The 16,545-nt window shown below is 45.3% G+C and overlaps 1 protein-coding gene across 3 annotated transcripts in view; it reads left to right on the top strand.

Moving 5' to 3' along the window:
• The window catches only part of LOC124615731 (trafficking protein particle complex subunit 8), a 283,551-nt gene that overhangs the window by 183,857 nt on the left and 83,149 nt on the right, over positions 1-16,545 (top strand). For all 3 annotated transcript variants that reach the window (XM_047143805.1, XM_047143803.1, XM_047143806.1), the window contains one exon: positions 10,784-11,112. In XM_047143805.1, coding sequence (XP_046999761.1) covers positions 10,784-11,112 — 329 coding nt within the window. The remainder of the gene's footprint in view (positions 1-10,783; positions 11,113-16,545) is intronic.

Here is a 16,545-nt window from a genome sequence, read left to right on the forward strand (position 1 = left end):
CTATGCCTCCACCTCCCAAATCCCTCCCTTCCAAATCGTCCTCCCTCGCGGCCCCTGCCCCCTCTGCCCCAGGGGCCACCCTTCCTCCTCCTCCGCCTCCTCTCGAGGTGGTGCAGTGGTTAGCACACTGGACTCGCATTCGGAAGGACGACGGTTCAATCCCGTCTTCAGCCATCCTGATTTAGGTTTTCCGTGATTTCCCTAAATCGTTTCAGGCAAATGCCGGGATGGTTCCTTTGAAAGGGCACGGCCGATTTCCTTCCCCATCCTTCCCTAACCCGAGCTTGCACTCCGTCTCTAATGACCTCGTTGTCGAAGGGACGTTAAACACTAACCTCCTTCCTTCCTCCGCCTCCTCTGCCGCCGCCTGAGAAGCGATCCTCTTCTCAGGCGTCCATCGGGGAAACGTTACGGACCCTGGCTTCCAAGGTCTGGCGTTCAAACAAGGACCTCGAGCGTGAGGACTTTCTTCGGGTGTAGCCCTCACAGCCCACCATCCCTGTGACTCATCGGTCTTCCAAGAAGGCCTCAAAGAAGAAGTCTTTATCTCCCTCTCCACCCCGGCGTGTTTCGTCTGATGCTCCATCCGACAGTCGCTGCTCCCAGCTGTCCTCGGTTTCGCCGGTACGCTCTGCTGCCAGGCGCTCAGCTGGCCTGTCATTGGTGGACAATGCTGCCTCTCCTGCGCAACCCAGGAATGTGGCCGCAGCTGGCGACAACTCGATGGAACAGGATCCGCCTCTCGATGGTTGAAGCACTGTTCTCTCGAAACCTGGCCCTCCACGGCCGTCGAGGTGACCAGTTCTTCACCCGTTTCGTTCCCCCTTTCTCTGATTCGCAATGGCTCTGTTACATTGGAACATAAGCGGTATTTCATCTAATTGGGTGGAATTACAACTGCTCCTCCGCCTGCACTGTCCGCTTGTCATTGGTCTCCATGAAACGAAGTTACGCCCAACTGACCGTATTGTTTTTACCCACTATACCTCTGAGTGATGTGACGTGTCCCCTTTAGACAGTATTCCAGCTCATGGTGGGGTCATGTTGCTCGTTTGGGACGATGTCTATTACCTTCCCATCCCATTGACCACCCCACTCCAAGCAATAGCTGTCCGTATTACTCTTTCTGCCTTTACTTTTTCTGTTTGTACTGTCTACACTCCATCTTCATCCTCAGTTAGTTGGGCTGACATGATGCACCTGATTGCTCAATTTCTTCCGCCTTTTTTTGTTTGGCGACTTCAATGCCCATCATCCCCTTTGGGGTACTCCTGCATCCTGTGAGAGAGGCTCCCTCTTTGTGGATGTTTTCAACCATCTCAATCTTGCCTGCCTCAATACTGGCGCCCCAACTTTCCTCTCGGACTCTACTCATACCTTCTCCCACTTGGACCTCTCTATCCGTTCTACCACTCTTGCCTGTCTGTTCGAGTGGTATGTCCTTTCTGACACCTATTCGAGTGACCATTTCCCCTGTGTCGTCCGTCTCCTGCACCACACCCCATCCCCACGTCCCTCGAGCTGGAACATACTGAAAGCTGACTGGGGACTCTACTCCTCCCTGTCCGCCACCAGTAGCTGAGTGGTCAGAGCGACAGATTTTCAATCCTAAGGGCCCGGGTTCGATCCCTGGCTGGGTCAGAGATTTTCTCCGCTCAGGGACTGAGTGTTGTGTTGTCCTAATCATCATCATTTCATCCACATCGACACGCAAGTCACCGAAGTGGCGTCAAATCGAAAGACTTGCACCAGGCGAGCGGTCTACCTGACGGGAGGCCCTCGTCACACGCCATTATTATTATTATTATTATTATTATTATTATTATTACTATTACTACTCCTCCCTGGTGACCTTTCCGGACCAAGATTTTCTCAGCTGTGACAGTCAGGTCAAATACCTCACGGCTGTTACCATCAATGCTGCCGAACGTTCCATTCCTCGTACTACCTCTTCTTCACGATGCGTTTCAGTCCCCTGGTGGAATGAGGCTTGCAGAGACGCTATCCATGCTCGACGACGTGCTTTACGCACCTTTCGCCGCCATCCTAAGCTGGCAAATTGTATTAATTACAAACGACTCCAAGCGTAATGTCGTCGAGTCATCAAAGACAGCAAAAAAGCTTGTTGGGCCTCTTTCACAAGCTCCTTTAACAGTTTTACTCCCTCTTCTGTCATCTGGGGTGGCCTGCGCTGGCTGTCGGGCATTAAGGCCCACTCTGTGATACCTGGCCTGACTTCAGGTAATGAGGTACTTGTGGACCCTGTGGATGTCTCCAACACCTTCGGCCACTTTTTTGCGGAGGTTTCAAGCTCCGCCCATTACCACCCTGCCTTCCTTCCCAGAAAAGAGGCAGAAGAGGCTCGGCGACCTTCCTTCCACTCGCTGAATCGGGAAGATTATAATGCCACCTTTACCATGTGGGGACTCGACCGTGCACTTGCACTGTCCTGGTCCTCTGCTCCTGGTCCAGATGCCATTCACGTTCAGATGCTGACACACCTTTCTCCGGCAGGAAAATGCTTTCTTCTTCGTACCTATAATCGCGTCTGGACCGAAGGTCAGGTCCCCATGCATTGGCATGAGGCTGTCGTCGTTCCCATACCTAAACCCGGGAAGGATAGACACCCTCCTTCTAGTTACCACCCCATTTCTCTTACAACCTGTGTCTGTAAGGTGATGGAGCGCATGGTTAACACTCGGTTGGTTTGGATTCTTGAATATCGACGGCTACTTACCAATGTTCGATGCAGCTTTCGTCGACGCCGCTCTGCTGTTGACCACCTTGTGACCTTGTCGACGTTCATCATGAACAACTTTTTGCGAAAGCGCGAAACGGTAGATGTGTTCTTCGATTTGGAGGAGGCTTACGATACCTGTTGGAGAGGAGGTATCCTCCGCACTATGCACAGGTGGAGTCTACGTAGTCGCCTGCCCCTTTTTATTGATTCATTTTTAACAGATCGAATGTTTAGGGTACGTGTAGGTTCCGCATTGTCCAATGTCTTCCTCCAGGTGAACGGAGTGCCTCAGGGCTCCGTTTTGAGCGTAGCCCTTTTTGCCATAGCGATCAATCCAATTATGGATTGCATTCCACCTAACATTTCCGGCTCTCTTTTCGTCGATGACTTCGCAATCTACTGCAGTGCCCAGAGAACATGCCTCCTGGAGCACTGCCTTCAGCGTTGTCTTTGACAGCCTATACTCATGGATTGTGGCTAATGGCTTCCGGTTCTCAGAAGAGAAGACGGTTTGCATCAACTTTTCGCGATATAAAGCATTCCTTCCACCATCCTTACATCTCAGTCCCGTTGTTCTCCCATTCATAGAGACAACGAAGGTTTTAGGGCTCACTCTGGACAGGAAACTTTGTTGGTCTCCACATGTCTCTTATTTGGCTGCCCGTTGTACACGTTCACTTAATGTCCTCCGTGTTCTTAGTGGTTCATCTTGGGGAGCAGATCGCACTGTCCTGCTTCGCTTATAGCAGTCCATAGTCCGATCGAAGCTGCATTATGAGAGCCTCGTCTACTCGTCTGCTTGGCCATCCCTCTTATGCTGTCTCAACTCATCCATCATCGGGGGTTACGTCTTGCGACTAGAGCCTTCTATACTAGTCCTGTCGAGAGTCTTTATGCTGAAGCTGCCGAATTACCATTGACCTACTGGCGCGACGTACTGCTTTGTCGGTATACCTGCCAGCTGTTGTCAATGCCCGACCACCCCTCTTATCAGTCCTCCTTCGACGATTCTCTCGACCGTCAGTATGGGTTGTATGTGTCTGCCCTGCTGCCCCCTGGAGTGTGCTTTCATCGCCTGCTTCGACAATTGGATTTTGCCCTCCCTACCATCTTCAGAGAGGGTGAGAGCCTGACACCACCTTGGCTCCAGGCTCCAGTTCCCATTCATCTTGACCTCAGCTTGCTCCCGAAGGAGGGTACTCCGGATGCAGTGTATTGCTCATGGTTTGTCCAACATCATGCGCGACTCGCCAGTAACACCTTCATTTACACTGATGGCTCTAAAACTGACGATGGTGTCGGCTGTGCCTTTGTCGTCAGGGACATCACCTTTAAATACCAGCTCCTCGACCAGTGTTCCAGCTTTACGGCCGAGCTTTTTGCTCTCTAACAGGCCTTTCAGTATGTCCGCCGCCACCACCATTCTCCGTATGTACTCTGCTCTGATACACTCAGTGCTCTTCAGAGCCTTGGAGCTCCATATCCGGTGCATCCCTTGGTGCAACAGATCCAGCAATCCCTCCATTCTTTTGCTGATGATGGCTCTCCTGTTAGTTTTATGTGGGTTCCAGGCCATGTAGGAGTGCCTGGGAATGAGGCGGCTGATGCTGCGGCCAAGGCTGCAGTCCTCCTGCCTCAGCCAGCCTCCCTTTGTGTCCCATCGTCTGACATTAGTGGGGTTGTTTGTAAGAGGTTTGTGTCATTATGGTGGGATACTTGGTCGTCACTTCACGAAAATAAGCTCCGGGCCATAAAACCGTTCCCAACAGCTTGGACAACCTCCTCCCCACCATCTCGGCGAGAGGAGGTCGTTTTGGCCAGGTTGCGGATTACGCATTGCCGGTTTAGCCACCGCTACCTGCTATCTGGTGACCTCGCCCCGCAGTGCCCTTGTGGTCATGCATTGACAGTGCGCCATGTTTTATTGTCGTATCCCCGTTTTAATCAATCTCGTGTTGTCCTGTCTCTGCCATCTACCTTACAAGAAATTTTAGCTGATGACACTCGAGCAGATGCTCGTGTTCTTCATTTTATTACTTTGACGGACTTGTCCAAAGACATCTAACTCTTTTAATTGTTTTATCTGCGTCTTTCTAAGAACTTTCTGGTGTTCCTCCCCCCCTTGAGATTTACCAGATTATATGTACACTTACATTTGTGACTGGGCGCTAACGACCTTAGTAGTTGAACGCCCTAAAACCCCACAAAAAAAAAGGTCCCTAAAACTATCACCATCAGTTTGAAGAACATTCTGGACAGTTGTGAATGGTTTGGCCACACAGATCACCCAACATGAATCCCATAGAACATTTTTGGACATAATTGAGATGTCAGTTCATGCACAAAATCCTGCACCACCAACTCTTTCCCAATTATGGACGGTTATAGATGCAGCATGGCTCAATATTTCTGCAGGGGACTTCCAATTATGGATGGTTATAGATGCAGCATGGCTCAATATTTCTGCAGGGGACTTCCAATGACTTGTTGAGACTATACCACATCGAGTTACTGCACTATGCTGGTCAAAAGGGCATGAGCGACAATATAGGAAGAGTCTCATGATTTCAGCCACTTAAGTGTAATCACCAGTATAGATCTACGGAAAATATTTAACTTGTTTTCAATAAGTTTTGTATTAACAAATGTGGTGTGCATGTGCGTGTGCATGTGTGTGTGTGTGTGTGTGTGTGTGTGTGTGTGTGTGTGTGTGGGTGTGGGTGGTCTTGACTCCCATCTGGGGCTTTGCCAGCTTGGGATACAGGTGTTGCAGTGTGTGAAACTGCAGACAAACATATACTGAACATAAAAAATTATTTATCAGTCCATTAAATTTTAACAGTCATTTGGGTGTATTCTTGGCTCCGAGATGGTCTGCAGTTATATTATTTCGTGGCATAGTGGTAGGCGAGAGAGACATAGCATGTGGCCTGCGACAGGGGAGGTGGCATGCTGAGCTAACAGCAGTGGCATTCTGGCGCTGAGTCAGTGGTGGCGGCCTCACACTGGACACGGCTGTCCTGAATGGCAGGTCCCAGTGTTGCCCAGGCTGTAACATTGGACTGATGGCCTGTGAGCGGCAGCTGGCAGATTCTGAAGGCACAGAGCTGCATGGTAGCCTGTCATGCCATGTCCATGAGGTGGCAGCAGAATCCTGGTGACAAAGTCTCATGGAGGTGACCAATTGCAGAGCTTTGAAGTGCCTGAGCAAACGGGCAGTTGTCATTTGTTCAGAACCCAGCACTGGTACTGGTGGCTGCAGTGTAATTACAGCATAGACACCAGGTCACGCGAATAAAACTCGTGGCGACAACTACACACAGCGGGTGCCATGCGCGATTCCACTGTGCCGATCTTTCCAAGCATCTGTCCAGGAGTGACTTTGCAGAGGGGGTTGTGTATTGTCATGTAACATGGAAATGTCTGGAACAGGGTCAGTTACACAAGACATTGCTCCAACCAGTGTTGTTATCATGAAGGATATGTATGTCAGTACAATAGCTTCTATTAGATTTCATCATATTATTGAGAAATTCAATACTGAAAGAAGAATCAGCCCGGGAGATTAACTATCACCAAAATGAGAGGGGGAGGGGGGTTATGTAGAGATTTACACACGTTAGAATCGAATGGAGTGCATCCAACCATTCTTCAGACTGAAGACTGCAACAACAGCCTCTAGTGTAATCAAACATGAACAGTGAATGAAAGAATTTAATAAAGTAAGTTCAAAAATAGATATGAAGACAAACAGTGAATGGACAGGAAGAAGAAAAATGAACAGAGTAAATTATGGCCTAGAATGCTTGTAGTAAAGAAGAGGTTTCAAAGTCATGCTTCCCATTCATCTGAAAAGGAAAGGTTAAAATTGTAAAATTTTACTATTTTTGTCTTTTAGCAGTGAGACATGGACTTTTAATAGAAAAACCGTTCAAAAATTGCTCTGTAAGTACTGTAGAATTGCGTACTGAGAATTATTCTGAGACACAAGTAAACGAAAAGATGGAGGAGGGAACATAAGAGTAGTAGACATTACTGTGGTCATTGTGAAAATTGTATGAAGATAGAGAGGATGTGTAGCTGGCCTTTATTCCTTCATGGGGTTGGCATGTTAATTATTAGAGTTTGCAGAGTTAGAGATAAAGCGTGGCTGGATGCCCTTCTTGCACTCTCTCTCCCACAGTGTGGAATTTGTGGCACAATTACTGTCTCTCTGTGTAGTGTTATCTCGTGTGAAAGTATGTGGAGTTTTCTGTATGTTTGCAAATTGTGTATCTGAGACAATGCATTGGTACCAGCTTGGTACTCACCAAGTCAGATGTGAGGAAACTGCCTAAAAACCACATCCATGGTGGCCAGCGTACGGGCCCTTGCCTTTAATTTGCAGGACAGATTCAACCCAGGCCTGGTGCATCTCCCCAAATCCAAGAATCCAGATGGGTCAAAGCATTTTACTAGTTTTTTCTTCAAATCTTTGTTCATATTGTTGCAGAAAATTCTCTTTTTCTTACAAAATACCACTTTCGCCATTGCCATCCTTGTTTCAGCTTCAATGTTGCTCTTCCATTTGGTTTCTATCCTGCTTCGTAGGGATCTAAAACTTTGCACATGTTGTACTATTCCATTATTCAGTGTTACCTTCACCCTTTTATTTCTTGTTAGTGGCATTGCTTTTGTTTAATTTGTAGTGATTTTCATTCCATTAATCTTTCCCTGAACTTCAGCTATATCCTGTAATTCTTTTTTGTCTGTTGCTAGAAAGACCATGTCATCATCAAATCTCAAACACAATATTATTCTTATTCCAATTTTTACTCCCATGTTACCTAAAATCTCTCTGTAGCCATCGACCACTGAGATCTAGGTTGAAATCCAGTTGTAGTTTCCCTAGTTAATTGTCAGCATTATATCTTACCTTGCTGCCAGAGAAAAAGTATGTGTAGGTAGAAGTGTCCAACTTCAGACGTGCATGAAATCTGCTGAGTGTCTACCAACAGGAGGTACTTTAGATAGGTTCTCTTGGAGATCATTGAGCAGACAAAGGTCAAGTGTTGTTAACTCCAAGGACAACCTTGTCAAATGGGCATTTTCGAAAGTACCAGCACAATGTGAATAAATAATAGCACAGAAAGTGGATCACCTTGCAGTCATGTAGCAATGAAGAGCTGATGAAGGCTGAAGGGGGTGCAGTTGCTGTTGCTCAATTCTGGGTGAAGATCGTTTAGTTAATTATGTAATCTATGTAAATTGTAAATAATGTAACTGTTGATTTTCTAGTATCTCTTAATAGTGTACAGTCATGTGATTTAGAATTTTGTATGGCTTCTGACCCAAATAAATAAATCTAGCAGCCAGTGGTCATTGTATTTTCTAAATACAGACTGAAAATGGTCCAAGATAGTGAATACTGTTGTATACTATTTTTGTAGTTGCATCTAGCCGGTACTGTCCCCTCTCACCTTCATTCATGGTTTTTAATTTTAATATGATGAGTTTGTAAGTCATCTAGTTTTCATCATCATCATCATCCACACTGTACAATAATTCACGTTCCAAAGTTACTGGATTGTGATCTGTGTTATGCAGCTCTTCTTAAAAATCTTCCTATCTCGGGATGATGTCCTTTACAATCTTTGTGCCCTTATGTCATGTGGGTTGAAAGATTCCATGAGAGATACAGTACCAGAAAGAGTAAAATGTCAGTTATTAAATCACAAGGTGGTGAAGAAGAAACTTATGTACACAGTTGATGTGTCTGTTTTATTCGTTAAGAGAATGTAAATGACAAACCAGAAATGAAGAATGGCCGCCACTTTCTTGCACGTGAATGATGGATGTGCATATGTAAACTTAAAAGGTCAGAAAACTGCTTTCTATCTCTCTTCATGTGAGTGCTGGATGCATGTTGTGGGAGGCTAAAGGATTGAGAAAGCTGTAGTGTGGGGAAAAGAAGCTGAAGAGGGGGAGATATGTGGCTGTCAGTGGCAATGCCAATGTGGATCAGTTCTGGTTGTCCCCGGGAGTAGACAGCATTCCATCAGAACTAATGACGGCGTTGGGAGAGCCAGTCCTGACAAAACTCTACCATCTGGTGAGCAAGATGTATGAGACAGGCGAAATACCCTCAGACTTCAAGAAGAATATAATAATTCCAATCGCAAAGAAAGCAGGTGCTGACAGATGTGAAAATTACCGGACAATCAGTTTAAAAAGACACGGATGCAAAATACTAACGCAAATTCTTTACAGACAAATGGAAAAGCTAGTAGAAGCTGACCTCGGGGAAGATCAGTTTGGATTTCGTAGAAATGTTGGAACACGTGAGGCAATACTGACCCTATGACTTATCTTAGTAGCTAGACTAAGGAAAGGCAAACCTATGTTTCTAGCATTTGTAAACTTAGAGAAAACTTTTGACAATGTTGACTGGAATACTCTCTTTCAAATTTTGAAGGTGGCAGTGGTAAAATACAGGGAGCGAAAGGCTATTTACAATTTGTACAGAAACCAGATGGCAGTTATAAGAGTTGAGGGACATGAAAGGGAAGCAGTGGTTGGGAAGGGAGTAAGACAGGGTTGTAGCCTCTCCCCGATGTTGTTCAATCTGTATATTGAGCAAGCAGTGAAGGAAACAAAAGAAAAATTTGGAGTAGGTATTAAAATCCATGGAGAATAAATAAAAACTTTGAGGTTCGCCGATGACAATGTAATTCTGTCAGAGACAGCAAAGGACTTAGAAGAGCAGTTGAACGGAATGGATAGTGTCTTGAAAGGAGGATATAAGATGAACATCAACAAAAGCAAAACGAGGATAATGGAATGTAGTCGAATTAAGTCGGGTGATGCTGAAGGGATTAGATTAGGAAATGAGACACTTAAAGTAGTAAAGGAGTTTTGTTATTTGGGAAGCAAAATAACTGATGATGGTTGAAGTAGAGAGGATATAAAATTTAGACTGGCAATGGCAAGGAAAGCGTTTCTGAAGAAGAGAAATTTGTTAACATCGAATATATATTAAAGGGTCAGGAAGTCGTTTCTGAAAGTATTTGTATGGAGTGTAGCCATGTATGGAAGTGAAACATGGATGATAAATAGTTTGGACAGGAAGAGAACAGAAGCTTTTGAAATGTGGTGCTACAGAAGAATGCTGAAGATTAGGTGGGTAGATCATATAACTAATGAGGAGGTATTGAATAGGATTGGAGAGAAGAGACGTTTGTGGCACAACTTGACTAGAAGGAGGGATCGGTTGGTAGGACATGTTCTGAGGTATCAAGGGATCACCAATTTGGTATTGGAGGGCAGTGTGGACGGTAAAAATTGTAGAGGGAGACCAAGAGATGAATACACTAAACAGATACAGAAGGGTGTAGGTTGCAGTAGGTAATGGGAGATGATGAAGCTTGCACAGGATAGAGTAGCATGGAGAGCTGCATCAAACCAGTCTCAGGACTGAAGACCACAACAACAACAACAACAACAACTACAAACATCCTTCACCAACAGGGTCCACTCCTGTGTTGGAGAGAGCTGAGTGAACCCTCAGTTGAAGCTGTAAGCACTTGGCTCTTTTCTTCAATTTATTGTCCTGTTACATAGGGTAACCTGTTTTCACAGTAAAAGTAATAAATGTTAACTCTCCCATTCTCATGTGTTGTAATTTCTTGAGATGCCACATGTTGAAATCTTTACGTGTCAGTTTTTAATTGTTTGTTGCAACTGTATTTTCATTATTAACAGTAGTAAGGAACGCAGTAATAAAAAACTTTTTCTGCATTGGTATTGTCAGTTACAGGACTGAACCTCTAGCTTTAATTTGTACATACAATTCTGAACCGTAATTGGAAATTCTGAGCTATCTAACAGTGAGCACCATTTCGTCTTTCCATTTGTTTGGATGAAGTCAACTTTTAAATCATCCAGAACTCAATAATTTCTAAAGTGCTTTCATTAAATGGATAGTTTTCAAGACCTAGTTTTCTGTAGTTGCCATAATATATTTAAAGTAGTATTATTATAATGTATCTCATTTCACTTTTGCAGGTATCATTTCAAAATATGAGTTCACAGATGCTTTGTGGTGAAATGCAGAATGTTAGCATACGTTTCAAGAACATTGGTAGTGCTCCATTGAGTAATTTATATCTTGCATCATCTGTACCGGAATTGATTTCATGTGCTGGTTATCCAGTTTGTGATACTGGACAGGGGACTATTCCAGAAGTCATAAAAATTTCCCTTCCGGGTGGGCAACTTGCACCCGGTCAGAAACACATGGAATCCATGTGGCTTCGTGCACCTGACTATAGAGGCATCACCAACTTAGAAATTATGTTTTACTATGAAAATAATAACACCAAATGCATTCCACGGTAAGTACAACAGTTCCTTATACTTCTGCATTCGAACATAATATTATGTGCCTCGCACCTTCTCCCCACCACCACACATTCACAAATTGTGTATGTGCTGCACTCATATAAAATTTAGGCAACAGAGTGCTACAATTTTTATAGTGAATGGAAGGGTTTTGAGAAATGTTGTAATATTATTTCAGGAGAACAATGAGATCAGTCATGATAGTGCAATGAAGTAAAAACACTGAAAACCTAGGATTTCCATGGTTTCCCTGAATTTTTTGATGCAAATAATGCAATTGTGCCCTTGGCAAATCAGTAGAGAATTCTTTTACAGTTCCTTGGCCAGTTTAACCTAGTGCTCTGTATTGAAATTGTCAAGAAGGCATGGGATTGTGATCTCCATTTTGTTAGAACCTGTAAGGACTTAAGTTATGATTATTAAACAGTTTTTCCTGATAATTATTATTTTTCTAAAAGGACAAGTAATCAGTGGTTACTCTCTTAATGACTTTGGTTTTCTGGGAATTAGGCGTAGTCTTAGTCATGGGTTTTGTTCCTGATGTTGTGTCTGCTACTGTGGGAGACATCCTCTGAGCCAGTGGCGGTGCAGGTAATTGATTCACCAATGTAATCAGCCTTAAATAAACAAAGTGCTGTACATTACATGTGCTCAGCTAAGGGACATCTACAAAGGGAGGTGGCGCAGTGGTTAGCACACTGGACTCGTGTTCGGGGGACGAGGGCTCAATCGTGCATCTGGCCATCCTGATGTAAGTCTTCTATGATTTCCCTAAATTGCTTCAGGAAAATGCCAGGATGGTTCCTTCGAAATGGCATGGCTGGCTTCCTTGCCCATCCTTCCCTAACCCGATGGAACTGGTGACCTTGCTGCTTTGTCCTTGGTCCCCTCCCCCATAACGACCAACCAACCAACCTAAGGCCCAACTATGAATGTGTCTAACATGAGCAGCAGTCTAGCTGAGATGGGTAATGGGATAAGGAAGAGACATTGGCCGGTAGGGAAAGAGGGAGGAGGGGGGGGGGGGTGATAGCAGGTTAGGTTTGGGGGGAAATGCTAGTGCTGCTTGTGGGAGCATGGAGTGACATGGTGACAGGATAGAGCTGCTAGGTGCAAAACAGGAGGCTGTGGGAGGGGAGGTGGGGTGGGTTGGGGAAGGAGAGGAGATGGAGGGGAGGGGAGGGGTGGGGAGGGGAGGGGAGGGGAGGGGAGGGGAGTCCCTAGTCCACCCCACTTAGATTGCGCTGGCGCATGCACGTGTTTTCTACATCTAAAGAAGAACTTTGCCCAAAAGCTGATATATTTCTAGCATTCTTTTTCACTGTGCCCATTGTTTTTCATTGTGCTTGTCTCCGATTTAGGCCTCCACTCTATGGTTAGTGGCAGTTTATCCTTTCCATATTGTTGTTCCATCCTGGACTTACCGTTGTTTGAACTATTTATTTGTGACTTCACAATAGTCGAGCCATGTACATCTGAATTACTAATAAAAGCTTCACTGGATGTCGTGATGAACATGAGAGCAATTATCATCTGGATAGCACGGATAAATTAGTATGGATAAACTAGCAGTAGTAGTTCATTCATGGGAACACGGAACCACCAAATTTGATGCTTCGATACTGAAATTTCGGCAGGGTCCAATCACCACATTGTTAGGGTATTTAGAGAGAACATATAAATTCAGAAACACAAAAACAACTTTAAACAGAAAAGGAGGGCTGAAATGAGGGAAGTTGTGGGCCTTAATGCTAAATAAAGTAAACATCACCAATCCTTCTGCTTTATAAATTCCTTAATATACATTGGTTTGAACCCATGATCTTTGGCAACAATCAAAAGACATCACAACTCTACAGTTACAAATAAAAAAGTTTGGCTGCTTCAGGTAATTGAGCCTTTGGTACACTGTTTAAAGCAGTTCATATTGGAAAATCATCTACCTGCTCTCCATTGCCTCTAACAAATACTCCTGCAATGGGGAATGAAATATCAGGTACAAAAATTAGTTTAGGGCAGTGGCCCTAGGCCAAGAAAACTAGTGTTGCTACTGAAGCAGCAGTGAGTTTGTGTGCTTCCAGGTATACAGCAAAGTTGCTGTGTCTACTTAAAGGCAAAATTTATAGTGCCTGAAGATGATGACTAGGCCAGGCGTCAAAGTAATATGGATATAATGGAAACAATAACTTTGCTGTATGCCTAGTAGCACACCATTAATCAATTACACCAAGGAAATCTGAGATCACATGTACACATTTATTTTTTTCAGACATGCAGTTGACAGTTGATCAAAGTTTGAATATTGTGTGTTATATTCAATATTGCCCCAACTTATTTCTTGTACCACTGAAAAGAGGCGTGAAAAAGATATGAATGCAAGCAGCAATCTGGAGAGGGTGGGTAAGTGGAAGTGATAGTGATTGTGGTGTACAAATGGTGGGGAGGGGCGAGGGGGGGAGGTGGGGAGAGACAAATGCTGTCTGATGGAGTATGCAAAGATTAGACTGCCAACAGGTGCAGTGTCAGGAGGTTGTGGGGCAGGGAGGTGGGGGTGGGGAATGGGGAAAGACAGGTGGCTGCACTGACAGGGCTGCAAATAAAAAGGATAGGAGATGAGAATGTGAGGAGATAATAGGATTGGGGGGTGGAAACTGTTCGGTAGAGGGTGTTCATACAGTATGTTTCCATAGGTTGAGGCCAGGATAGTTACAGGAGTGGATAATGTGTTCTAAGGATAACTCCCATCTGTGCAGTTCAGGAAAGTTGGTGGTAGAGGGTAGGATCCAGATGGCTCAAGTAGTGAATGAGCCATTAATATCAAGTGTGTTATGTTCAGTTGAATGTTGTGCCACAGTTTGGTGGTTGCCTTTACTCCCAGTGTACAGCTGGTTGGTAGTCGTACCAATATAAAAAGATGTGCAATGATTGCAGCGGAGCTGATAAATGACATGGCTGCTTTCGCAGATGCTCCAGTCCCTGATGGGGTAGGATAAACCTGTGACAGGACTGGAATAGGAAGTGATGAGTGGGTGGATTGGGCAAGTTTTGCACCTGGGTCTTCCACAGGGATGTGATCCTTGGGGCGAGGGGCTGGGATTGGGAGTGGCACAGGGGTGGACTAAGATCTTGTGGAGGTTGGATGGGCAACGGAACACAACTTTAGGTGGGCTGGGAAGAATTTCGAGTAGAATGTCCCTATTTCAGGGCACAACAATAGGTGATCAAACCCTGGTGAAGGATGTAGTTCAGTTATTACAGCCTGGGGTGTTACTGGGTGACGAAGGGGCACTCACTTGTAACTGGTTTTTGTGGGAGGTGGGAGGATTTAGGGTGTGAGGGGAAATGGCATGGGAGACCTGTTTGTGTACGGGGTCTGGGGGATAGTATCTGCATGTGAAGGCCTTGGTGAGACCCTCAGCATATTTAGCAAGGGAGTTTTTGTCACTGCAGTCCACAGGCAGCCAGGCTACATGGGAGGGATTTTTTGGTGTGAAAGAGATGACAGCTGACAAAATGCAACTACTGTTGGCGGTTGGTAGGTTTAATGTCGACAGAGGTGCAGATGGAACCAGCAGAGAGGAGGTGATCAACATCTAGGAATGTAGAAACCTACTGCCAATCTCAGGGCACCACCATCCAACCCCTATCATACCCACAGTGTTCCTCTTTGTCCACACCACATAGCAGCTAAACAGTCCCTAGTTAACCTTTTCAACTTGCCACATCCCCCAAAACTCCCTACCAACCGTCCACCAATCCAGAGCCAAAATATTCCTGTAACACAATTGTTATCCTTTCCACCAAAACCCTCAGCTCCACAGAAGTTTCAGTCCTATCCAAAGGCCTCACCTTTAGCCCTACACCCAAATTTAACCATGCTGGACTTGTCAAACACCTACTCCCCTTCTCCCAACCCCTGCAATGGAAACATTTCATTGCCTCCAATCCCTCCAACCAAAACCACTTTAATTCCAACATTGAACCCTGCCTCTTCCAGTTCGTACCGCCATCCAACTGTGATACTCCCCCCTCCCACCTAACAACCTGCCGATCACCTTCCAGGAATACCTCACTCCAACTTAGCCTTACCATCCCTCCCCAGTCTCTTCCTCAGAACACTATTCTTTCAGTGGAGAGAAGTCCAACACAAACTCCAGTACCTGCTTAAAGCCTTAGGCCCTTCCCAGAATATCTTCCCTGATTCCATTTCCCTCCTCATCCCTATGACACCCCACACACCCATCTTCTACATGCTATCCAAAATCCACAAACCCAACAATTCTTGGGGCCCCATTGTGCCTGGTTATAGTGCCCCCATTGAAAGAATTTCAGCATTCATTCACCAACACCTCCAATGAATTAGCCATAATCTAGCCTTCCCCATCAAATACACCAACCACTTCCTTCCCTAACAGTCCACCATTCCCACCCGTTTTCCTCCTGGATCCCTACTTGTCACTGTTGACACCCCTTCCCTATACACAAACATCCCTCATGTCCTTGGTCTTACCGCTATTGAACACTACCTTTCCCAGCATCCTTCAGACTCCAAACCCACTACCTCATTTCTCATACACCTAACGTTTTCCTAACTCACAGATACTTCTCATTTGAAGGAAAAGTAATAAACAAATCCGCAGCACAGCCCTGGGCACCTCCATGGCACCCTCGTATGCCAACCTTTTTTATGGGTCATCTAGAAGAGATCTTTCTTGCCTCCCAAAACACTATACCCCTAGTCTGTGTCAGGTTCATTGATATCTTCGAAGTCTGAACCCAGTGCCAAGATACCCTATTTTTTTGTTCCTCAACACTTTCTCACTCGTTCGCTTCAAGTGGTCCCCCTCAACCCAGTGTGCCACCTTCCTAGATGTTGACATCTTCCTCTCTCATGGCTCTATCTGCACCTCTGTCCACATTAAACCCACCAACAGTACCTGCATTTTGACAGTTGTCATCCCTTTTACACCAAAACGTCCCTCGTATACAATGGGATGGTGTATCTGCAATGACAAAAACTCTCTTGCTCAGTATGCTGAGGGTCTCACCGAGGCCTTCACAGACAGGCACTATCCCCCAGACCTAGTACACAAACAGATGTCCCATGTCGTTTATCCTCAAAACCAAAATCCTCCCACCACTGACAAAAATCAGCCACAAAGGAGTGTCCCCTTCATCACCAGGACTACCCCAGACATGGACAACTGAACCACATCCTTTGCCAGGGCTTTGATTATCTATCATCATGTCCTGAAATGAAGGACATCCTACCCGAGATACTTCCCACCCCTCTAAAGTAGTGTTCCATTGCCCACCTAACCTCCACAACATCCCAGTCCATCTCCATCCCTACGCCACTCCCAATCCCAGCCCCTTGGCACAAGGATCATATCTCTGTGGAAGACTCAGGTGCAAACCCTGACCAA

Source organism: Schistocerca americana, chromosome 5, assembly GCF_021461395.2.
Source record: "Schistocerca americana isolate TAMUIC-IGC-003095 chromosome 5, iqSchAmer2.1, whole genome shotgun sequence".
Lineage (NCBI taxonomy): Eukaryota > Metazoa > Arthropoda > Insecta > Orthoptera > Acrididae > Schistocerca > Schistocerca americana.